The sequence below is a fragment of the Helianthus annuus genome, chromosome 14 (assembly GCF_002127325.2).
Source record: "Helianthus annuus cultivar XRQ/B chromosome 14, HanXRQr2.0-SUNRISE, whole genome shotgun sequence".
NCBI classification, from domain to species: domain Eukaryota; kingdom Viridiplantae; phylum Streptophyta; class Magnoliopsida; order Asterales; family Asteraceae; genus Helianthus; species Helianthus annuus.
In genome coordinates this window covers 67492894-67519486 of record NC_035446.2, presented here as the reverse complement: position 1 = coordinate 67519486, position 26593 = coordinate 67492894, and the positions used below count along the sequence as shown (strand labels likewise).

The 26593-nt window shown below is 37.1% G+C and overlaps 2 protein-coding genes across 2 annotated transcripts; both read left to right on the top strand.

Moving 5' to 3' along the window:
* Positions 1–5937: 5937 nt before the first annotated feature.
* Positions 5938–6492, top strand: LOC118486493. The gene has a single exon (XM_035982976.1). The coding sequence runs from the start codon at positions 5938–5940 to the stop codon at positions 6490–6492; it is 555 nt and encodes a 184-aa protein (XP_035838869.1).
* Positions 6493–6549: 57 nt separating this feature from the next.
* On the top strand, positions 6550–7548 carry LOC118486492. The gene has a single exon (XM_035982975.1). It carries the CDS (start codon positions 6550–6552, stop codon positions 7546–7548), a length of 999 nt encoding a protein of 332 aa, XP_035838868.1.
* The last annotated feature ends 19045 nt before the right edge of the window (positions 7549–26593 follow it).

The following is a 26593-nucleotide window of genomic DNA, read 5'->3' as shown; positions in this document are numbered from 1 at the left end:
GGACTAGGTCAGTACTTCTATACAGCAGAAGTCCCGGGATAATACTCCAGATATCACTGAGCATAAAGACCTAGTATCTCAGAATAATGGACCTTTCAAACAAGATTTCAGGGGTTACCTATATATCCAAGTTTGTGTTAACCCACAGAACAAGCAAGTTTGAAATTTTAGATTTATATCTCGTCACAATCTATTAAATGTGTAAAAACCTACTGACATATCCACAGTAAAATTGTTTATCACATTTTTCTTTACATTTCTTTAGCATGTTGTGACAGTCCACTGATATACTATCATTTCCTCTTTTCACAACAAAACTCATTTTTGATTTTCAAATTTTCTAATGTTTTTGGATTTTCTGAAAATTTTCTACTCCCCCTAAAATGCAAACACATTAAAGAAATTTGAAAACTACTCGACTCTTGACCCACTTGAAAAATAAAAAGTAAAACAAACTGTACAGAAACTTGACAACTAACATTGAACCACATCAAATCGCCATTCACTCGGCATAAACAATCTGAACTCCCCCTTTCAACAAACCATTTTCTCATTTAGATCTCAAAACACTTAAGTTTGTTTTAATCGAAAAGATTTTTCCGGAAAATGAGTTTGTTTTTACCACTTTTAACTTTACCACTTGTGAAGCATGGGGATATGGTTCATCATCTTGTTTATCAATCTCATATGTATAGTAAATCAAGTACAACTTAATGTCCCTGATTTACCAATTATAGTTCAGAAACTTCTGTATCACTAGAAAACATAATCTCTTCAAAGTATAACCAACAAATACTACTTGTAAATAAAACCAAAGAATACCACTTGTAGGTTTTCCTGTAGGAATGAGACATCTACAGAAACCTCTGATACCACCTGTAGGATCGTGAATTGACCCGAACGAGTCGTTCAGAGGTGTTCTTCTATGTTTCAGGTGCGGAATAACAAGAAACACTGATAGAAACAGCTGTATCTTCACTAAAACTGCTAATTGTATTGATTATAAACAAATACACGCAGTTCTTCACACCGGTAGCACCTCGGTATGGAATCCGTAAAAGTTCCAAATGATTTCGCTTATAAGGTTTATATAGTGTTGAGGTTCCGCTTATACGTACATGTCCACAGAAGCGGAACCTCATGTGTACGTATAAGCGAAACTACCTAGTACGCATAAGCGAAACCTTTACCAATGACCTTATAAGCGAAACCTGCTCACTAAACATGTATATTCTCCTATTTTCTCGTAAATCATGCCCTAATCTATACAATACAATGTATGACTCGATCCAAGACGAAGTCGACAGATGAAGTGCACTCAGATGTTGACGGAGTCGTCCATCGAGTCACAACAATACTGTGTCTTCACATCTTTAGTCTTGATCAGTCTCTGGGCTTTTCTCTCTCTCTATCTTCAGACTCCCCCTCTCAATTTGCTGGCATTCCTTTGTTCTTCAGCAAAATCTGAATCAGGATAGTTGTCTGGCTTTTCATCAATCAAAATCCTCAGGTATCACAACCTGGCTTTCATTCAGCTTCAAGATCGAAACTTGGCTATCTTCTAGCTTGAGTCTCAGGATTGACCTGACACACCTTAATCTGCAAAGACTTAACCCAAAAGTAAATATTCAAATTTAACAATTTGTATTGCACCAACATTCTGAAATAATCAGATAACACCTTCTCATAATATGTGTACCAACAACACTCTCCCTCAAATCATTCACACATGATGAATCACATTTTTGATTTAGAAAACATATTTTGACATTTCAAACACACTCCCCCTTACAACAATGTCATCATGTTTAGCATTAAGTGTTTCGGATAAACATCAAGTATTTCGAATCAAGCTGTTGAAGGCTGCCTGCATTTTGGATCATCTTCAAGTTATTTTGGATCTTTAAGTCACTGTTTCGGATAAGGCTTCTCAGATAATCATTTCGGATTGGACCTTTTCGGATACTGTTTCAGACTGACCCATTTCGGATACTGTTCGGATTGGACGTTGCTGTTTTGAGTTGATCATACTGTTCCGAGTTGATCTTTGCTTTTCGGATTGGACCGTTCACATTTGTTTTAAAATTAACTTAATCTCTATTTGTTGATTTTAAAAAATGATGAACCCGAACGGTGTTATGACTGCTGCAGATCTTGCTAATGCGACTTTGGTTGCCATCTAGACTCAATCTCTAGCATTTCATCAGGAACTTAATCAGGTCATTGGCACGTCTACCAAAGTTCCGAGGCTGTTGTATGGAGATGACTACTACGAGTGGAAATTTCGGTTTGAGCAGTAATGTAAGGCTAAGGAACCTGGGGTTTGGAGGAGTATTATAAATGGGCCTCGCACTATCATGTATGTTACGTAAGATGACCCTTAACTCTGATTCCTAAACCAGAGAATATATGGACAGAAGATGACCAGAAAATCAAAGAAGATGATGAAAAGACTACTGCGATTCTCTCCATAAAACTTGGACCAGATATTTCTATCGCCGTAAGAAACTACACGAACGCGAAAGAAGTTTGGGATGAGCTTAAAAACTTGTATTAAGGCAATGCTCACATGAAGACAAGCAGAGTAAACATGTTGACTTAGCAGTTCAGTTCATTCAATCACATTTATAGTGAAACTGTGGAAAATCAGATCAGAAGATTCGTCAAACTGATGTCGCAAATGATAAGTGCCGGTATCACCATCACAAACAGTGGAATGAATCGTCAACTTCTGAACTCATTGCCAAAAAGCTGAGATATTGATGTTTCTATGACAAAACATACAAAGAATCTGAATGACGTCACACTTACTGAGCTGATTTCTAATATAAAGTCATGTGAAATTGATAATCAGCAGAGAGAGCTTAATCATAAGAATTCAATGATTGCTGCCGGTTTGACTAGTTCCAGCAATGCTTTAATGTCTCAGAGTCATCCTAACATAGTTTTTATTCTAGTCCATGGAGTGGCAAACAGTAATCCAAATGTTATTTTCAGTCCTCTGCAACCTCAAAAGACCAACTATGTGTACGACATGTCGCTTCTAACTCCACAAGCAGACGTCAACACCTCTGCCATCCCGACTTCAGTCCAGCAACAACCCAGCATGCCAATGTGGTGTTCAGTCCTGCTAACCCGTCATCATCTCAAAACATTCCATGTACGCCCCCAGCTGTAAACATAGCCTTTCTGACTAAGCAAAATGAAGAAAAGTTGGCTCTTGCAGCTTCCATGCTTAACAACTTGGTTGCTTTCTTATCAGGTGATCTCTTGCCTCCATCTGTTCTAGCAACTGAGATCAATCAGGTGGTTGAAGAAGACATAGAAGAGCTGGATACGTCCTGGAACTTGACAATGGCAGCATTCAACGCTGAAAAGTTTCAAATAAAGTATGGCCGTTGTCCTATGTTGAAAATTCGCACTGGATCTTTGAGAGACAAGCTGATATGCTAAAGATGCTGTGAGCCGGGACACTTTGTGAGGGATTGCAAAAAGGCAATGGTGGGATATGAAGTTAGTCAGGCACCTGCTGCTCGGAACTCGAAGAGGTCTATGGTCCCTATCACACATGCTCAAACTTCCACAAGCCAAGGGAATCTTGGAGTACGAAAGGCCTTGATTGCTCAAGAACAATGTGGTTTCAATTGGGCAGATGCGGTGGCGCATGTGGAATCCCTCAATATCTCTGAAGTTGAAGAAGTCAATCATCAATGCTTGATGGCCCAGACTAAAGAATCGAAATCGCTTTCTGAAACGGTAAACTCTCTTTTATGTTTTAGAAATTGTAGAAATAATACTGCACTCGCACTAATGAGAGCACATAATTTTTCTTTAATCAATGATTACAACAGTGCCATGTCAAAGTGCATCAGTCTTCGAGAGAACAATAAGATTCTCTATGAAAAGATTGATGCACTAAAGAAGGACATAGCTCAACTCCTGTAATACCCCAAACCTTAATGTGCTGGTTATAAACGTGTGAAATATGTAATTTATATTTCATATACTGTTAAAAGAGTAAGATGATTGTGTGAAAGGTGAAATATTTTGACAAACCTTGGCTAATATAGGAGACCGTTAATATTAATAATTAAATATATTATTTTTTTACCTTACTCCGTTTTTAATGAAACTTAGGTTAAAACGTAGATAAAAATATGCTCGTTCTAATGACATATTCGTCGTTTTATAAAACGTCATATTTTAAAAGTTATACAAGAAAAACGAGTGAAGTAGCTGGATTAATATAACTAAGCTAGCTAGCTAGCACGTCAATTGTCCCACATCGCCCAGAAAGACATTGAGGTGCTTGCTTGCTTCACAAATATATAGGAGTTAAATTGTAGGATTTTAGATACACCAAAATTTTAAGGGGAACGAGCTCTAGTATTGAGAATCCCGAGTATACGATACCCCGTTGGGTGTTGTTAGTAGTCATTTTTGGAGCACGAGTAGAAGCAGGAGTAGGGAAACTCTACATCAACATGCCGTAGATAGTCTTGAGGTATACTCTCGTTTAAGTTTATGTTTCGTTATTTATTATTTATTTTTAGTAGTTAATATTAGTTTTATTATTAGTAATAATATACTAGTAGTAGTAGTAGTGTTAGTATTATTTTTAGGTACTAGGGTTATTGTCAGGGGCGGGTATTGGGTAGCCTAGCCTTAGTTAGGCATGGACTGATCACCCATGCTTAAACAAGGTAGGGTTAACCAATATCCAACCATGATAATGACTAGTTAGGTGTACCATTACCTAACCTAGGATGATTATGTAATTGTGTCAGGACCTTGAGACATAACCCAGTCGTACTAGCGGCAGTTAAACAATTGCTAATCAGGTGAGTCATCATACTTGTCTTTTAAACTGTGATAGTATACTTGTCCATAACTGGTAATAATGAGAATGCTGCAGTATGCATGTGTCAGTAGGGGTATATGGGATCCTATTATGCTTAATGAGGTGTGTCACTCTGGGAAGGGTAATAAGGTGTTGTACCCACAGGCACTTCGTGCTTATAAGGTCTAGCGACACACACTCATACTTATGTGACGACCGTAGGGGGACACAGCTGGAGGACCAATATGTCTCTTGTATGGTGGTTTGTGACAAGTTAAATGTGACCTATAAGGTTCAATGAGGCCCAACCAGACTATAATGTGGTCACATGCCCATATTGTGTATGCATATAATGTAAACTGTGGTCTGTTTTTATAAAAATTGTATAGCATGAGCTCACCAGTATATATCTGACGTCGTTTTGAGTATACTTATCTCAGGTGAGTCATGAGGAAAGCTATAGGAACTACTTAACAGTTGTGGAGTTTTAGAAGATCAAGGAGTTCTTAGTTGCCAAAAGATTGTAAATAAATAAAGTGTTGTACTCAGACTATTATAAGTTTTAATGAAAGTTTAGTTTGTTTCCGCTGTATGTGTATCAATTGTGCACAATCACCCGGGTTACGGGGTGGGTGTCACAGTTGGTATCAGAGCCCGAGGTTTTAGCGAATTAGGTATTGCAGGAATGCCTAAGCTTTAACCAGTAGTTCTCTAAAGATTAATAGCACACTCAGACTAGGCCAAATAACATGTCTCAGGAAAAGTACTTGCATAGTCAATTGAGTGACGCTAGAAGAGGTAAACTATGTTATGCCTTTATATGTGCTACATATATACGTATATATCTCTTTGTGATGTATACAATTATTATATTATAATGATGTATCATACATACTAGTAACTCTTTATACTCATATTCCTATAGGAAGGAGACAATGTCTGAAAATAGAGATGAACAAGGGTCTAGAAATAATCAGAATAACAGAAGGAGAGAGGAAGGTTCTTATAGGACTTGAACTCCCTCTCACAGTGTCAGGTCCCGGTCTAGTACAAGCGTGCGTCTAAATACTGAGGATATCCACAATATAGCTGTGGAAATGGCTAAGGTAATGAAGAATGCACAAACCGGTAATGTTAACCAATCTGGAGAACGACATGAAGAAAGCTCAGCAGCCTCCACGCTAGTACAAAGGGAAGGATTGGGCGAAAGGAAAAACACTATTGCAACCATGCCACTAGAAGGAAAAGGTGAATATTCCAAATCAAAGGAATGTACTTATAAGCACTTCATGTCCTGTAAACCTCAGTCCTTTGACGGAAGAAAGGGAGCACTAGAAGCTCAAGACTGGCTCAACAGAATGGAGTCAATATTAGACATATGTGAGTGTGATGACCGCAACAAAGTACGGTTCGCCGTACATATGTTTGAAGCTGAAGCCCTTCATTGGTGGAACATTGTGGTCCGAATAGAGGGAAAAAAAAAGGTTAAGGAGATGAAGTGGGAGGAGTTTATTCATAAGTTTCTTGCTAAGTATTGTCCTCCTAGTGAGACCGAGCAACTGGAAGTGGAATTCTTTCAGTTAAAAATGGGAAATAAAACCTATCGAGAATATGTTTCTCGTTTCAATGACATATCTCGACTGGTTTCTTAATTAGCATTGACTGAGGAACAACTGATCAATAGGTTTATTTGGGGTCTACCCTCTGAAATGAGGGTGTTTATCAAATCCAAATCCCCCAAGGCTTTTGCAGAAACTGTTGAGGCTGGCGCTGTCATGGCAGCCGAGATGATTCTGCGGCAGGCTGAATCTCCCGCACCAAAAAGGAAGTGGGAAGAAAGAAAGGGGGACACCCGGAATAACAACTTTAAAAGGCCTAAAACATTTCCTCAATGTCAAATTTGCAAACACTTTCATACGGGGGAATGTCGTTTTCCTTGTCCAAATTGTAAAAAGACGGGTCATGCTCTTCAAGAATGCAAGGAAAATAAGAAGTGTTTCAAATGTGGAGACCCTAATCACATGAGATCTGAATGTCCCAAACTCAAAAGAAATGATAGGACACAACCAAATCAGCCAAAAGGGCGGGCATTTGTACTCATCAAGGAAGAAGCCAAGACCAATACAGATGTTATCACGGGTACGTATCTCGTAAATGATGTATATGCGCGTGTGTTATTTGATACCGGTGCAAATAGTTGTCTAGTGTCGACTACCTTTAGACCTTACTTGAACCAGGCGTCCCAAAACCTAGATCATGCCTTTACAGTAGAAATGGCTGATGGAAGTCAAAGAAAGATAGTTGACATAGTTAAGAATTGTAAAATAAGCTTAAACAACCATGTTATCCCTATAGACCTAATGCCTATGGAACTTGGAGAATTCGACATAGTCATAGGAATGGACTGGTTGACACCGTATCATGCGGAAGTTATATGTGACAAAAGGATCGTCCGACTCCGATTACCCAACGGCAAACAGCTAACTGTATCGGGAGACCGCACTGACAAGACTAAGAACCTCATCACGATAGCACAAGCACATAAATGCCTAAGGAAAGGGTATGTTGCCTTTTTAGCATATGTCGTAAACACTACAGAAAAGCAGAAGGTCGAGGACATGCCAGTAGTACGAGAATACCCCGAAGTGTTTCCCGATGAGCTCCCGGGACTACCATCAGATAGACAGGTTGAGTTTCGCATGACCTAGTTCCCGGTACATCACCAATTGCTAAGTCGTCGTACAGACTAGCCCCGACAGAAATGCAAGAACTCAAGAAGCAACTACAAGAGTAGCTTGGCAAGGGGTTTATCCAACCTAGTTCGTCACCATGGGGAGCACCCATCTTGTTTGTCAAGAAGAAAGATGCGACGATGCGCATGTGCATCGATTATAGAGACTTGAATAAAGCCACTATAAAGAATAAATACCCTTTGCCCAGGATCGACGACTTGTTTGATCAATTACAAGGGGCAAGCTATTTCTCTAAAATAGACTTGAGGTCTGGATACCACCAAGTAAAAGTTGCACTAGAAGACATACCTAAGACTGCCTTCAGGACTAGGTATGGTCATTATGAATTTTTGGTAATGCCATTTGGATTAACCAACGCACCTGCCGTGTTCATGGACCTCATAAACAGGGTTTGTAAACCTTACCTCGATAAATGTGTGATCGTTTTTATTGACGATATCCTTATTTACTCTAACGATGAGGTAGAACATGAACAACACCTGAGAGCAGTCCTTGAATTGCTCAAGAAAGAAAAACTCTATGCAAAGTTCTCTAAGTGTGAATTTTGGATACGTGAGGTGCAATTCCTAGGCCACGTGATAAATGAACATGGAATACAAGCTGACCCTGCAAAGATCGAGGCCATCAAGAAATGGGAAGTACCGAAGAATCCCACTGAAATCAGAAGATTTCTGGGGTTAGCAGGATACTATAGAAGGTTTATTCAAGACTTCTCAAAGATTGCAACACCATTAACCACACTAACCCAGAAAGCCTCTAAGTTTAATTGGGGACCTAAACAAGAAGACGCCTTTAACACGTTAAAGCATAAGTTATGTAGCGCCCCAATACTGTCACTTCCTGAGGGAATAAAAGATTTTGCCCTCTACTGTGATGCATCTCACTATGGTATGGGATGTGTACTCATGCAAAGAGGCAAAGTGATTGCCTACGCCTCTAGACAGCTGAAGATTCATGAGCGGAACTACACAACCCATGATTTGGAACTTGGTGCCATAGTGTTCGTGTTGAAAATTTGGAGTCACTATCTTTACGGTACAAAGTGCACTATCTATAGTGACCATAAAAGTTTAAAACATATATTTGAGCAGAAGGAGCTCAATATGCGTCAGAGACGATGGATGGAGTTATTAAGTGATTACGACTTTGAGATCCAATACCATCCAGGTAAGGCAAACATAGTAGCAGATGCTCTAAGTAGAAAAGAGAAACCTCAACCAATAAGAATTCGTGCAACCAGAATAGAGGTTAAAACTAGTCTCTTAGATCAAGTTAAGAATATACAACAAGAAGCCTTAAAAGAGAATCATATTGTAAAAAAAAAGAATGATTGGGAGACTGAAGCTACTGACAATGGGAAATGATAATATCCTTAGGTTCAACAATAGGATATGGGTTCCTAATTTTGGAGGACTGCAGGATACAATCTTAGAGGAAGCTCATAAGTCTAAGTATTCCATTCACCCTGGCAGTGACAAGATGTATAAGGATTTAAGGAGAAATTATTGGTGGCTAGGAATGAAGCGATCTGTTGCCCATTATGTGGAAAAGTGCCTTACATGCCTTAAGGTGAAGGCAGAACATCAAAAACCCTCTGGATACTTGCAACAACCAGAGATTCCAGAATGGAAATGGTAGAAAATCACCATGGATTTTATAACGAAGCTCCCAAGGTCAAGTCACGGTTATGATACTATTTGGGTAATAGTGGACAGACTGACCAAGTCTGCACACTTCATGCCAATTCGTGAGGACTATAAGATGAACAAGCTAGCTCAAATTTACATCAAAGAAATAGTCTCACGATATGGGGTGCCTGTATTTATCATATCAGACAGAGATAGTCGTTTCACATCTAAATTCTGGCAAAGTTTCCAATAAGAGTTGGGAACCAAGCTTAATCTAAGCACTGTATATCATCCTCAGACGGATGGGCAGAGTGAACGGACTATTCAGACATTAGAAGATATGCTTCAGGCTTGTGTAATTGATTTTGGTGGAAGTTGGGACACTCATCTACCACTCATCGAATTTGCCTACAATAATAGCTATCACGCCAGCATCAAAGCTGCACCTTATGAAGCTTTATACGGAAGAAGGTGCCGAACTCCTATCTGTTGGACGGAAGTAGGGGAAAGTCAACTATCAGGACCAGAAATCATTGTGGAGACCACAGAAAAGATCCAGCAAATAAAAGAAAGGATGAAAAGTGCTCAAGATCGACAAAAGAGTTATGCAGATCAAAAGGCGTAAACCCCTACAGTTCCAACTAGGGGATAAAGTAATGCTTAAGATATCACCTCTGAAAGGAGTGATTCGGTTTAGAAAGAAGGGAAAGTTGAAACCCTGATACATTGGGCCGTTTGAAGTAACAAGCAAAGTAGGACCAGTGGCTTATCAGCTAAAACTTCCTGAATAGCTGGCAGGAATACATAATACTTTTCATGTATCAAATTTAAGGAAGTGCCTAGTGGACGAAGCCCAACAAATACCCCTGGAAGACGTACGGGTTGACGAAAAACTCAACATCATTGAAGAACCACTACAAATCGAAGATAGGAAGGTTAAAAAGTTACGCAAGAAGGAAATCCCGTTAGTCAAAGTCAAATGGAACGCACGTCATGGACCCAACTTTACATGGGAACTAGAAAACAAAATGAAAGATAAGTACCCTCATCTTTTTAAGTAATGACAAATTTCGAGGACGAAATTTATGTAAGAAGGGAAGGATGTAATACCCCGAACCTTAATGTGCTGGTTATAAACGTGCGAAATATGTAATTTATATTTCATATATTGTTAAAAGAGTAAGATGATTGTGTGAAAGGTGAAATATCTTGACAAACCTTGGCTAATATAGGAGACCGTTAATAATAATAATTAAATATATTATTTTTTTACCTTACTCCGTTTTTAATGAAACTTAGATTAAAACGTAGATAAAAAATATGCTCGTTCTAATGACATATTCGTCGTTTTATAAAACGTCATATTTAAAAAGTTATACAAGAAAAACGAGTGAAGCAGCTGAATTAATATAACTAAGCTAGCTAGCTAGCACGTCAAGCTAGCTAGCTAGCACGTCAATTGTCCCACATCGCCCAGAAAGCCATTGAGGTGCTTGCTTGCTTCACATATATATAGGAGTTAAATTGTAGGATTTTAGATACACCAAAATTTTAATGGGAACGCTCTATAATGAGAATCCCGAGTATACGATACCCCGTTAGGTGTTGTTAGTAGTCATTTTTGGAGCACGAGTAGGAGCAGGAGTAGGGAAACTCTATATCAACGTGCCATAGATAGTCTTGAAGTATACTCTCGTTTAAGTTTATGTTTAATTATTTATTATTTATTTTTAGTAGTTAATATTAGTTTTATTATTAGTAATAATATATTAGTAGTAGTAGTGTTAGTATTATTTTTAGGTACTAGGGTTATTGTCAGGGGCGGGTATTGGGTAGCCTAGCCTTAGTTAGGCATGGACTGATCACCCATGCTTAAACAAGGTAGGGTTAACCAATATCCAACCATGATAATGACTAGTTAGGTGTACCATTACCTAACCTAGGATGATTATGTAATTGTGTCAGGACCTTGAGACATAACCCAGTCGTACTAGCGGCAGTTAAGCAATTGCTAATCAGGTGAGTCATCATACTTGTCTTTTAAACTGTGATAGTATACTCGTCCATAACTGGTAATAATGAGAATGCTGCAGTATGCATGTGTCAGTAAGGGTATATGGGATCCTATTATGCTTAATGAGGTGTGTCACTCTGGGAAGGGTAATAAGGTGTTGTACCCACAGGCACTTCGTGCTTATAAGGTCCAGCGACACACACTCATACCTATGTGACGACCGTAGGGGGACACAGCTGGAGGACCAATATGTCTCTTGTACGGTGGTTTGTGACAAGTTAAATGTGACCTATAAGGTTCAATGAGGCCCAACCTGACTATAATGTGGTCACATGCCCATATTGTGTATGCATATAATGTAAACTGTGGTCTGTTTTTATAAAAGTTATAGTATGAGCTCACCAGTATATATCTGACGTCGTTTTGAGTATACTTATCTCAGGTGAGTCATGAGGAAAGCTGTAGGAACTACTTGACAGTTGTGGAGTTTTAGAAGATGAAGGAGTTCTTAGTTGCTAAATGATTGTAAATAAATAAAGTGTTGTACTCAGACTATTATAAGTTTTAATGAAAGTTTAGTTTGTTTCGCTGTAAGTGTATCGATTGTGCACAATCACTCGGGTTACGGGGTGGGTGTCACAACTCCACTTGGACGTAAATCAACAGAAATGTTGGATCCATGATTAAAAACACAGACTTAACGTAAAAACTTTGGAATGTGACTTTGTAAGAGCTGAGCTGGGACTTCTTACTGGCAAATATAAAAAAAAACGAGTTGAACATAAAAAGGTTTGATACTTCCAGTGACACTGTTCATAACATGTGCAATGTGCAATTGGCATTCAAAGAAAACAAGGGTAAGGGTTTGGGCTACAAATAGGTTCCACCACCATATAATCATAATTACACAAGAATGCCTACTACTGAGCAAGAACTAAAAAATTATGATAAAATGATTTATGGTAAACCAAGCAATTATATTCCATGGGAACCTTTCAAACCAGAGAATGCCATACCCACTGATTTTCAAAAGCCCATGAGTTTTGTTAAAAACATGGATCAGATCAAAAATGTTCAAATGAATCAGTTGGTGAGTTAGAACAAGAAAAGGAAACAGAACCAGTAAAAACGTTAACTGAGGAACCCCAAGAAAATGTGTCGGGATCTGATTCTATAGACAATATTAACTATTTTAGTTCATGTGCAGAATCAGTGATAGTTGAAGAGCAGTCTGAAGTGGATAATGAACCACATTTAAATGTTGCTGATGATTCGGATGTTTCTTTATGTATTGAACATGATTTTTACATTTGGAACTATGTTCAGTCTATGCTTACTGAGACTAAGGGTTTCCATGACAATGTTTCTGATAATATTGCTAAACAGAAAATTTAGATGCTGTGCTTTTAAATTCTGATTGTGATGATGATGATTTGCCAGAGGAATTTGGTGCATTGACTGATGAATTTGAAATACATGTTTCAAGTGATTCAGACAACTATTCTGGTGATTCAGACAACTGTTATAGTGTGCCTGAAACCTCAACTGATGAATCAGAGTTCTCTGAACATGATAAAGTTAAAAATGTTGTTGTGTTTGATTGTGTGAATGAAAGATGAACAAGGATTGTCTGATGAACATGACAATCAAACTGGAGATTCTAGTACATCTGATAATGAGCATAGTGTTTCTAAAGATTCTGAATTTGTTGCACAATCTGAATCAAATGGTGTAAATACTGATGATAGCCAAACTGGTTTAAACATATGCTGTTCATCATCAGACGAACCAGAACCAATTGATGTCAAAAGCTTAGAAACTGAAGAAAATATCTCTGTGGAAACCCATTCTACAGCTAATCCCAAGATCTTGGATTCTGAAGAAAAGGTTTCTTTAGAAATCAATTCAACAGTCGATCCCAAAGGCTCAGATTCTGTAGAAAGGGTTTTTAATGAAACTAAGTCTACAAAATCTGCTCCTTTAAAGAAAAAGCGATCATGTAAAAATAGAAAACAACACAAAAAGAAAACTCAGAAAAGAGATTCCTCAGATGCTGTTAAAGAGAAACAAGAGGGAAACCCACCTCAGAAGCAAACTGAACCTAAGTTGACGGGTAAAATTATCGATGCTTAATCTTGTGCTGATGATTGTGAGCAGGTTTCATCCAAGATTAAACATGCACACAAGCAATCAACACCAAGTGGAAAGAAGAGACCCAATCAGTTCCCTAGAATAACACAAGTTGAACTAAATGTCTTTTTCTCAAAAAGACATACTTGTTTTAATTGTGGAATTCCAGGGCACATAGCTAGAAATTGTGTTCATCGTCCATTCGTGCCTTACTACTCTAGAAACATACATCATCAGACGGCTATGCATTATCGACCCTATGGAAATCAATTCTCTCAAGCTAAGCCCTCTAATGGAGACTGGAATCTAGCAAACAAAAACAATCAAAAGGTTTCAAACACAAATGGGATCCAGAGTCAATTAATGAAGTCAAAAGTAACATCTTCAAAGAAAAATATTTCAAACAACACTGACTCTAAAATTTGGAAACCCAGGGTTCTTGCTGGATCCCAGTCTCAGTGTTCACAACCGTCAACATCGACATCTTCACTTCAAACCTCAATTTCTACTAAAAGTTATATGATCTTTCGTGAGGTTTCGTACACAGATAGCGATGGTCAACCCAGATCAACAATGGCCTGGGTTCCAGTTTCTAATTAATCCCGTTGAATGTGCAAGAATGACTATGGAGGACTATTGTTAGTCTTTGGTTTATCAATAGTGGTTGTTCCAGACACATGACAGGAGACACTTCCCAGTTGAATGACATAAAAACATTCGATGGCGGGATGGAATAACAATGAACGACACATGACTGGAAGAATAACAATGAAGGGCACTGTCAAAAATGGGGTTCTCACCTTCTCAGATGTCAATTATGTCCCTAAATTGAAACACAACCTTTTGAGCGTATCTCAGATATGCGATAAAGGGATGGAGGTTCTCTTCACCAAAGGTGGTTGCGTAATTCTGAAGCCGGGGATTGTTATACAGGAGGACTGGTTCTTAATTGAAGCAGAACGTCGGGGAAATGCTTAGATAATTGATATGAACAAAGCCCCGACTGATCAAGTTACATGTTTGTTCTCAGAAATAGCCGAACACAATGCTATGTTGTGGCATCGTCGACTGGGTCATCTGAACTTGAAGAATCTTAATCGGCTGGAAAAAGGAGGATTAGTCAGGAACTTACCAATCAAGGATTTCATGCAAATGGAGAAATATGAATCATGTGCTCGTGGGAAATAGCATTGTAAGCCTCACAAGTCTAAGCTCGTGCACACAACCTCCAAAGTTCTGAAATTGCTTCATATGGATCTTTCTGGTCCGTTAATATGCTGAGTATAGGAGGCAAGGCATACTATTTGGTCATCACTGATGATTTCTCTCGTTTCACTTGGGTGTTTTTCTTAGAACAGAAGAGTGAGACAACAAGTTTGATTAAGAAATGTGTCACTCTCATGCAAAATCAAGCAAATGTGTGAGTAAAGATTATTCGATGCGACAATGGACGAAGTTTAAGAATATTGAACTAAATGATTTATGTGCCTTAAAGGAAATTGATCGTCAATACAGTGCAGCTCGAAATCCTCAGCAAAATGGAGTTGCTGAAAGACGTAATCGAACTCTCATTGAAGCTGCTCGAACGATGCTGATAGATTTTGGCCTTCCACTGATATTTTGGGCAGAAGCAATGAACACAACCTGCTATGTTCAAAATCATGCCTTACTTAACAAACGTCATATGAAGACGGCCTTATGAAATTGTTGAAGGACAAAAACCCTCGGTACAGCATTTCCGCACTTTTGGTTGTCCTTGTGTTCACGTACTTATGGATACCAAAGGAAAATTTGAAGCAAGAAGGACCCATGCTATTTCATTGGTTATGCTAAAAATACCTCGTATCGTGTGTACAACAAGGTCAAGAAGCAGATCATAGAGACTTATAACGTGGATTGGCTAGAAGAAAATCCCAAAGATGCACGAGTTGGACCTGATTGGTTATATGATTATACTTCTTTGTTTAAGTCGTTTCATATTCTTTCTCATGTGGTTGCTAATGCAGGTGTCTCAAATACATTGATACCTATTCCCATTGTAGTTGAAGATGATGTCGTGCCTGTGCCACCGGGATTTCACGACGCTACAACAACACTGCTTCATACTTCATTGATTCAGGAGCCAAAAAATAAGTTAGGGTGTATTAGTTCTTAAATCTGCGCTTAAGGACCCTAACTTCTTTTTTGGTTTCATATGGATCAAGTTTTTTTTAGGAATATGGTACTTTTGGCATAAAGGGTAATTTGGATTCTAGACGTTTCATGAGGTAAATGATAATCAGTCGATTGGTTTATAAAATTATTGATGCTAAATTGGGCTACAGAGGGTATGACTTGCAGCATATGGCCAAGTTCGCCATTTTACTGGTCAAACTTGATATTTGGAAGATCCAAATGAGTTGGAGTTTATCTAGGAAATTTTGGCTTGGTCATCAATTCTGGCAGGAGTTTGTTTACTATGATAAGGGTACTTTGGGCATTATGAACATAAGGAGTTGGAAAATTTTCAGTGATTGATAAAGGCAACTCTGTATGCACGACAGGGTTTCTTAATTTTGGTATGAATGAGTTTCTATGCTAAAGCTAATTTGGATATTATAAAAATATGTGGGATTGGGCTTTTGCATACATCAATATCAACTTCATATCATCATGGATTTAATGTTTGGATATCATTATTGGTCTATGCCAAAGTGAAAGGAAATTTTGTAGCATGAAGGTTCGATTACTGTACCATAGACATGTACAAATCGGGTTTTATCCCAAACCCCGGTTTAGAGGCAAGTAGGTGTAGCCGATCAAACGGGTTTGGGTCGGGCCGAAACCGGTTTGTGAAAAAAAAATCCGGTTTGGATCGCGTTTGAAACCGGTCCATCGAGCCCAAACCGGTTTTTATGTACATGACTTGTGGTTGGTTTTGAGGTCACAAATTGGGCTCAGATACAAAATAAATAGGATGACTGGGTTTGTGAGGAATATAATCAGAAAACTAGGCTGATCCATCAGATGAATGGGTTGTGTTAATGGGCTATTATTAGATTTTTGGGCTGAAGTTGTTTTTGGGCTTGGATGATTTTGATACTAATGTTCCGGTTACTGGGCTTATTGTTGTATAACAACTTGTTTCAAGGGATTGAAACAAGAGGAGAACATAAAAAATTAGGTGAGCCAACATCGTGACATGAAGATGTAGAGAACATATAGTTGTTGTATAACAACTTATTTGTAACTTATTTAAGCAATATAATCCACACCTAGGCAAAAGCTATGCAAAGTTATGTACTCTGAACCAAGGGTAAGCCAACATGATGACATGAAGTGAAATTTAAATTTCGTGTCCCTTTTCTTTTAAATTTTGGATGATAACGGCCAATTGTGTTTGGATTTTTCACTAATAATAATACCCAAGATGGTCTATGTAAGGGAGCTGCATCTGGTCGCCTTCACTCACATTTCAAGCACGCAACGTTTTTTTCATGGTAATTAAAGAAATTACATCAGAAAAAAGAATAAAATCAATACAATATCAGTTTTGCAACAGGGTTTTACAATTAGTGATTACAATGTTTAATGTAATATTTACTGAGGGCAATCCCATTACCCATCAATCATTTGTCTCTGTGGTCTCAGCTCCTCACATTCAAGGCATTTTGTATTCCTTGCAAAGTTAATGAAACTACATCTACTCGAAACAACGAAATTATAGAGGTTTATAAAAGTATACATTTATAGATGGTAAATGGGTCGTGTTTGGGGGTTGAACCCAACATGAACCACAAACTTTGACATAATCGTCATGGACCTGAGCCCAACAAAATTATTTGCAACCCGTGTAAGCATCTTATTTATACTTTCTATAAAAGGAGAGATCCAAGTGACATAAGAAAAGCTGATGTGTCAACGTGAGAGCATGTCCAACAAGTCTTTTCTTATGTCATTATTACATCATAAAGGCTAATAGATAAAGACTTCAAAATTCAACGTTGACCCACTTTAACCTTTTCAAAGGTCTGCCCATCAAACCATTGCCATTAAACCACTGCCCGTCACTGCATCCTTTTCAAACCTCTGATGATTCAAAATTACCATTGATGATTCAAAATTATGGCTCCAGATTCAAAATTCAAAATTATGGCTCCAGATATATATTCTAATCCTATATATTGTAATCAAAATTCAAAATTCTGGCTCCACATTCAAATTTCAAAATTCAAACCATATATATTCTAATTTCTAATCCTATAAATAAGATATAATTATCTGGCTCCACATTCAAATCTCTCTCGCTCATATCTACATATGAATTTGGCTCCACATTCAAATTTCAATTTATCGCTCCGTTATATTTGCGATCATATCTCTCATGATTGAGCCGGTTAATTTTCATATACAGTTCTTTGTTCCAGTATCATTGTTCCAACATCGTTGTTTAATGGAAGCTCTGTTTCACACACTCACCTTTGACCTTGGCTTTGCGGGTTATTTTAGGTTTGTGGATTCTTTTAAACTGTGGATATATGTTGATAATATTTATTTTAAGGTGTTGATATATTTCAGCTTTTTTTTTTTTTACCGAGCGAGCAGTGAGGAGTTCTTCTGCACTGTTTTTGAAGTCTGAAGTGCAGAAAGTGGAGTACTTCTTTATGACAAATGAAGAAGTTAATGGTAATTATGCGAATCTATTTTTTGTAATTTTATTTTTGTTCTTTCGGTTTATTGATATTTAACTTTTTAGTAGGATTATTATATCCTTCTTTTACATGATATACTTGAAGAAATATACAAGTTAAATAACATATACCCTTCTATAGGTTCTTATGATTTAAAGTATCGGTTTATCAAGCAAGTTGAGGATCAAGTATATGAGGATAGGGCTACTGTTCAAGAGCTGAAGAGCTGAAGAAGTGTTTTGGTGATGTCTTTCTGCACTTCGGAATTCAAAAACAGTGCAGAAGCTTTTTCAATACGTTTTACTACCATTATATCCTTCTTTTACATCAGAGTTGAAGAAATATACAAGTTAAAAATGTAATCATATCCTTCTATAGGTTCTTATGATTTAAAGTATCGCTTTATCAAGGAAGTTGAGGATCAAGTATATGAGGATAGGGCTACTGTTCAAGAGCTGAAGATTAATAAATTTCGTTGTTCAGTTCTTAATGTAATTGTTGATCTATCGTCATATGTAATATGTAAATTTTATTTTTACTGATTTGAGCATCAACATTTGTTAGTGTTGATACCTGCTATTGTAAATGTTGAGTTGCTATTGTTGCCTGCATCTGTTTGGCAAAAGATGCATCCACTGTTTAAAGGTATTGTCTGTTCTCATAATTTCTGTTTTTTGTAAGGACTATTGAGTTGCTACTGTTGCCAACATCTGTTACTCGCAACAGTGGTTTCTAAAGGAAAAATTTATTGTAAAATAAACTCAATGAATATAAAAAGGAAAAGGAAAAAAAGGAAAAGGATTGTCAACCATGAACCAAATAGAAGTTCTGAACATTCTTAAAAAATAGCTATTTTGAAAAAAATTTGGCAAAAAATCTTTAAAAGACTGTTGAAAACAGCTGTTTGGCAAAAGATTCATGCACTGTTTAAAGGTATTGTCTATTCTCTTAATTCCTTTTTTTTTTGTAACGACTGTTGAGTTGCTACTGGTGCGAACATCTGTTATTCTCAACAGCAGTTTCCAAAGAATTGTGAATGATTAACACAATAGAAGTTCTGAACATCTGTTATTGCTCAACGTCTTTAAATGAAGAGGTTTTTTTTTCCGCTGTTGATTTACCACTGCTCAACAGTTCTGAACATCTGTTATTGCTCAACTGTTATTGCTCAACAATTCCTGTTTTTGTGTAACGACTGTTGAGTTGCTACTCAGGCGAACATTTGTTATTCCCAACAGTAGTTTCCAAAGAATTGTCAATGATTAACACAATAAAAGTTCTGAACATCTATTATTGCTTAACGTCTTTAAATGAAGAGGTTTTTTACTGATGTTGATTTACCACTGCTCAACAGTTCTGAACATCTATTATTGCTCAACTGTTGATTTACCACTATTTACAACATTTGTGTCTGATGAAGTGGTAGTCGCCTTTGTTTGCCATGTAGATAATTGTTGGTCTTTAATTGAAGAGGGTTTTTTTTTTATATTTTTTTGACAGAGGTTTAAAATTTGTCCTTGATATTTACTATTGAAAATTTATTTTTTAAATGTTTTGCATTAAATGGCTGCTGATATTTAATATCAATTTATTCCTTTATATTAAAAGTCTGTTGAAAGGACTGCTAACTTACTATTGTTGTATATGATCTGTTGTTGCCCAACAGTGGTTTCCAAATTTTGCTGAAGGGTATTTGTTGGTGCATACGTCTGTCGACTTCGTCTTGTATCGAGTCTAGTACTAGAATTGTTAGATAAGGGCACGTTGTATTTGAGCTGATTTCGCTTGAGCATGTGATTCCGCTTGAAAATGTCATGTGACACTTTCAAGCGAAATCAGATCATCAGTGATTCCTCTTGAACTGTCATATGTCTATTTCAAGCGGAATTAGCCGCCTATAAATAGCTTTCAAGCGAGATCATTTGTATGATTCTGATTTTCCGATACCGAAGTGCTGCCGAAGTGCCGTCTGACTGTAATCATTGTGAAATCAATATACAAGGCATTTTTAAGTGAAACAAGCTATTTTTTCTAGTCCGTTTCTTAGTTTCCGCCTCTGAAACGGATAAGAGCTATTCCGATTGACTCGTTTGGGTCACAAATCGATCCTACAAGTGGTATCAGAGCTCAGGAAGAAGAGCTCTTGCCAAAAACATCCATTTTTCTGACTTCTACACCTTCTTTTTAAAACTGAACAAGTATTTATGGTTAGAATCGGCTAATTTTCTCATATATTGTGTAAAACTTCATTTTAACAAACCCTTGAAAGTTTCAGATTAAAATTCAGCTTTCAAATGGTAAAAATGACTAAAGTTGTTATTCCGCTTGAACGTACATTTCTGATTCCGCTCGAGATTGGTGATTCCGCTTGAGATTTTCAAGCGAAACCAGATATTCCGCTTGAAAAATACCTTATTCCGCTTCTGTGGGTGATTCCGCTTGAGCCGTTTCAAGCGAAATCAGGTGATTTAGCTTCTGGGTGTTATTCCGCTTCAACTTGAGATTCCGCTTGAAATTTAAGACAGTTATTTCGCTTGATAAGGGGTTCCGCTTGAAACTTGATTTTTGTGAAAATTTGTTACTGAAACATGGCTGAGGAATTCTACAATGCGTTCGCTACACCCGTTGCTCCAGTTACTGCTGCTGAAACTTTATATAGTGAGAACGAGACGGGAACTTACCAAAAACCACCAAAACTGATGTATATTGAAGATTTTAAAGGTTGGCAGAATCGGTTTGAGAATTGGGTTCAGGCATACAAGTTTGATGCATGGTGTGCTTTAAACAAAGACTACGAGAAACCGAAAAATGAGCGTGGGCTTGACAAAGCTTTTTGTGACTTTTCAGAAAGTGATAAATTGAAGTATATAAGCGAGAACATGATGATTAGACTTTTAGAACAAGCAGTAAAGGAAGACATCTTTGTTTTACTTCAACATGCGGGTACTGCTAGATCAATTTGGAATGCACTAATTCAAAAATTCAAAGGAAGCGCAGATATGATCAAAAATAAAAAGGCGTTATTAAAGAAATCGTTTGATATGTTTGTAGCTTTCGATCATGAATCAACAAAACAGACCATTGACAGATATTGTCATCTTGTTTTGGAAATGGGAAGAATGGAAATTGTGAAGGATGATGAAGAATGGGTGGATAAACTTGCTGAAGCGCTACCATAGCAAAAATGGGGAACTTATTTGATGATCTTGAAACACATGAGGAAGTCTCAGGATATGAATTTGGCACAATTTATTCAGAGAATTGAGGAGCATGAGCTGGATATTCAGAAAACGACTATCATGACAAATCCAAATGCTAAACAGGATGTCAGTCTGTATTACCGAGGGAACAAGTTTGAGGCAACCCCCAGCCAAAGTTCAATGATTAGTACTGCTTTTAGTGCTGATGGATCATCTAGTCTGAATGTTAGCACTACAGCTCATAGTGGTGGATATTCTTCATCATTTTCAAGTTTTGATCCAAACAGCACAACATCAAGTCCTCAACAGCAGAATTCTACAAATCTGCAGTGCAATGTTACTTTAAACATTCAAAATGGTCACAACTTGTCTCCTGAAATTGCTAAGCAACACATGGCATCACTCGTTGCTATGTTGGAATCATACGAAAATTTGATTGCTGGCAAAATTGGAAATCTGATGCTTACAAAAGAAGATTATGACCAAATTGATGCAGAGGAACTTGAGTTGATGGATGTAAAATGGTGCATGGCCAGTGCTGTTAGAAGAGCTGAAAAATTTCAGCAAATCACCGGCAGAGATGAGTTTCGGGGATTGGCTACTTCTCCGTTAGGTTTTGACAAGTCTAAAGTTACCTGTTTTCGCTGCAAAGGAAAATGACACTTTAAACAAGAGTGTAAAAACCAAGAAGGAACCAATGGTCAAGATAAGAACAATTATTATCAGAAATCAATTTTTCATCAGATTGAGCAACAACCATCATCATCTCGTGCCATTGACGATGGAAAGAAGAAAGCTTTGATTATTCATCAAGATGATGAAAAAGTTGCCGAGGGTTTTAGTTGGGACAAATACATACCTGGAACAGCTCTTGTTGCTAAAATTGTGGGTGAAGAAGAGGCTAAGCAGAAAAAAATCCAGATTTTTCCAGATCTAGGAAATGATGTTGATACTGATGATGAGGAAGAATATCTTAACAAATGTAGAAAAAGCATTGATCCTGACAGTTTTAATTTTTTCTATGCAGATAAAGTTGAGATGCTGAATCAAAAGAAGATTGACAGATTGAAGAGAGAGCTGGAAGCAGCAAAATTACTCGCTGATGAAAAGGAAAAGACAGAAGCTGGAGAAACAAAGGTTGAAGTAGTGACTGAGAATGCAATAGAGAAAATTGTTGAAGTGGAGAAAGTGATAGAGAAAATAGTTGAAGTTGAAAAAGTTGTCGAAGTAGAGAAGATTGTCGAAATAGAAAAAAATTGTTGAAGTCTAGAAACTTGTTGAATTTGAAAAGACTATCGAAGTTGAGAAGATAATTGAAAAGTGGTTGAAGTTGAAAAACCATGTTTGAAATGTTCAGAATCTTGCAAAGCTTGTGAGAAGAAAGACAAGAAGATTGCTGAATTAGAGAAGATTAAAGAATATTTACTGTCTGATGTGAAGTATGTGAAGGAGTCATATGATGTGCTGAACAGGACAGTTGATAGTCTGAAAAAGACGAATTCAGAAATAGAAAAAGCAAAGCGTCATCAATGAGTATATTGAAGACTGTGCTAAGCTGAAGCAGGAGTTGGAACTTGAGAAGATTGAGAGTGAAAGGATTAAACGATTACTATTGAGTTATACTACTTGTGATTATTTGATTGATCGTGTTTATCTTACTGTTGCAGGTCTTGAGGCTTTCAAGAAGGAAAAGACTGAAGATACTGATACTGGTAAGAAACCAAGTGTCAAATATAACAGATGTCTGCCTCCGATCTTTGAAAGTTATTCTCCCAGAAACCCAAATGAGGAACGGGTTAATAAGGCTCTCAACATCAAGTTAAAGTCTGAAATCATTGATGAATTACCAGACAATATTGATGTCACATTCACAGCGTCTGACACTGATCATGAGTCTGAGTTAGTAAAGAAAGTTGTTGATCAGGTGTTGGATATGGATGAAGAGTCAAAGTCGAAGTCTAAGTCAGATAGTTCGAGTTCGTCTGAGAAGAGTCCGAGTTCACCGGTTACAAGGGTTTATAATAAGGAATTTTTACTATCAAAATCTAATTTGAATGATGAATCAATCAAAGTGGCTTATATTTTGAATGATTCAGACAAATTATATTCTGATAATGAATTTCCAATAAGAAGTGTTAAAACAGAAATGATCAAACAGGTTTTCAAATTAACAGAAATCAATATTTCTGAAATAAAAGATTTAAATCTTAATGGAAAACCTAACAAGTACACTTCTTCAAGAATTCAACAAAGAGTAAACAAGAAAATGAGTTATGGTTGTGGTTATGGTTTTCAAAAGAAACCAAACCATAATGGTAACTTCAAAAAGAAAGGTCTTGGTTTTAATTCTTCCAAAAATTATAAAAATAAAAAAACTTATAAACCAAATACAAAATTTGTTGCAGGTGGAAATTCAGAGGATGAACAGAAGAAAACTTTCTAGAAACAGTCAAACTAGGAGTTTCTTGCTGAAGTGAAGAAGAATGTGAGAATGTTTGCCAAAAGAGTTGATAGAAGAACCTGTTTCAAGTGCTAAGAAGTTGGGCATATTGCTTGGAATTGTCCCAAGTCCAACTACAAAGAACAGGAAGTTTCTTCTAACTTTGATTCGAGAAGAAAATTTGTTGATAAGACACAACTATCTTTGAAAAATGATAAAATGTTTGAAAATTCTAGTTCTGAAAAAGGTGAAAGTTCAAAACGATTTTACAAAAGAAAAGGTGATTTGAATAAGCAAAAATGGGTGGTTAAATCTGAGAAGAATTCTGACAATGAATCTGATTCCATAAAATCAGAGGAGTCTTTGATTGAGAAAAAGATTGTGGATTCTGTTCCAGAAGTGAACGATGAGAATTTTCCTAAATTGTCAAAGGAGAATCTGAAGTCGAAAGTTGGAAAGGTTGAGATCTCAAATTCATTCTTCACTTTTAAAGGACAATTTGATGTTGAGAAGGCTTTCAATGGAAAAGTCAAGCATATTTTCGGTAGGATGGTTGACAGAAAGGTAAAAGGTGCAAAAGAGTTTTACAAATCAAAATGTTGGTGGGATAGATGTGTACCAAAATCACCCAAGGCTGGTCAGGCTTGGGTGGACATAATGTTTGAGTAAACACCTGACTTGCCGGAGCTCCCAGGTTGGTAAGAGTGGAGCAGGAATCGGCATCATTCTTCATAAAAGTTTTGATTGTGCCTATTTACAAGTGGTACAGATGTTTGTTTTAGCAAAGTGATTAATCAAGGTCATTAATTTGAACTTGATGTAATCCTCATGCATGTGTTTTGAAAACAATATGATGAAATGAACCCCAACCTACAAGTGGTTACAACACAACTTATTTTCCAAAAAAAAAAAAAAACATTTTGATTAAAACAAACTTAAGTTTTTTGAAATCTTAATGGGAAAATAGTTTGTTGTGAGGGGGAGTTCTGATTGTTGATGCTAAGTGGATGGCGAATTGAAGCCTGAAAATCAGTTGTCATTTTGCTTGTACAGTTCGTTTTCAAGTTGTCTTTAAATGTATTTGCATTTTAGGGGAGTAAAAATTTCAGAAAATCCAAAACCATTAGAAAATTTGAAAAAGACAAAAACATGATAAAATCAAAAACGAGTTTTGTTTTGAAAAGAGTAAATGATAGTACATCAGTGGACTATCACAACATGCTAAAGAATTGGAAAGTCAAAAATGTGATAAACGATCTCAGTGATGATATGCCAGTAGGTTTTTGCACATTCAGTAGATTGTGTCGAGATATAAACCTAAAAATTCAAACTTACTTATTTCGTAGGGAACATTTCTTGGATATATAGGTAACCCCTGAAATCTTGTTTGAAAGGTCCCTCTTTCTGAGATACTAGGTCTATATACTCAGTGATATCTGGGGTATTATCCCGGGACTTCTGATTTTGCGGAAGCAATGGCCTAGTCCCCGTATAATACTTTGCAAATTGCTTGAAATATATCATCGCCCTCAGTACAAAAAATGATGAAACATTGCAAAATGCTAATCATGTGCTGTTGAAGAAAAGATTCTCTAAAGGGAACACACCGAAAGTCGAGCCGTCATCTCTCTGCTGAACGGAAGTTCTGACCTGAGTTCTCACGGTTTCGCATTTAACCCTTTAACAGATATCATCTAGGTATACTCACCTGTAAGACTGAATATTGGGATCTGGATACGGGAGTATATTCAAGAGGTGGGACACACGGCCCTAGCCCCGGTTTGATCTGGTCCAGAGCCACGGGACAGGAACCCCGTGGTATTTAATTTAGGCGACAGCGGAAGTCTTTTATACAGGGTCTTTTAATAAAAAAAAATGCTCGTTTACTTTATTACATAATTTAGGGATAAAACCCTGTAATTTACAATAAAGTGATTTCACTGGGAAATCTTTATTTTACAAAACATGTTTCTTTATTTATTGATATTGAGCCACTTCCTTAAGCTTGTAGTGCTTCACGGCACTTTTCCTGGATTACAACAAATCACCTGAAACATGTTTGAAAAAGGTTTTGTCAGCGGGAAAAACTGAGTGAATCATTGATTTCACTTAAAACGACGCATTTGTTATAATTCACAGTATTAAGAGCGATTATAATTGCTCCTATCTTATAATTATCTGGTCCAGTTGTCATTCGACCGGATCTATGACTGTGGTCATATCACTGTTGGGTCTGTTCACCCAAAAGTGACGTGTATCACTATTTAGGTCTGTTCACCTAAAAAGTGACATGTAGCATGACTTAGGTACGCCCACCTAATCTGATAAAATAACAGTAATGTGCACAATACCCCACTTACTGCCAGTAATTTAAGATTTGCAAAGACTTAATCCCTGTAATTATAACTAGAAAATAAATAGGATTTTGAAAGTAATTTGATAAAAAGATATTAACTCACATTGTAGGTTTATGTAAGCAGAGCGTAGCCTATTGAATAGCCTGTTAACATAATTTAAATAACAATGCACACGAACCGGGTTAGTAACTAATAGAGCATTTACGACAATTCACGAGATTAAAACCCTCACAACAAATGACAAAGTTTGATACTTAAACATTCATCGAATTAACGACGAATGACACAGTATAAACCCAATTTGAGCAGCACTTAAACATTCGTTGGATAGTTTAAATCGATCGGACATTGAATCGTAATAGCGATCGAGTTATTACCCTGTTTATCGTGACAGCGTTTAGTGATTCGTGGGTGTTTGTAGTAATCTATGTATATCTCAGCGTACAATTCGAATTTTACCGTCGAAACCAGCAACCAGTTCAAGTCCCAAGCCCCCTGATTTATACCCGAAATTGGAACCGCCCGCGTGTCGCGAAGGGATACATGTCCCTTGTCACGAGT

What these genes read in the sequence shown, in the direction of transcription:
- LOC118486493 (XM_035982976.1), top strand. Translation starts at nt 5,938, where the DNA reads ATGGCTAAGGTAATGAAGAATGCACAAACCGGTAATGTTAACCAATCT.
- LOC118486492 (XM_035982975.1), top strand. Translation starts at nt 6,550, where the DNA reads ATGAGGGTGTTTATCAAATCCAAATCCCCCAAGGCTTTTGCAGAAACT.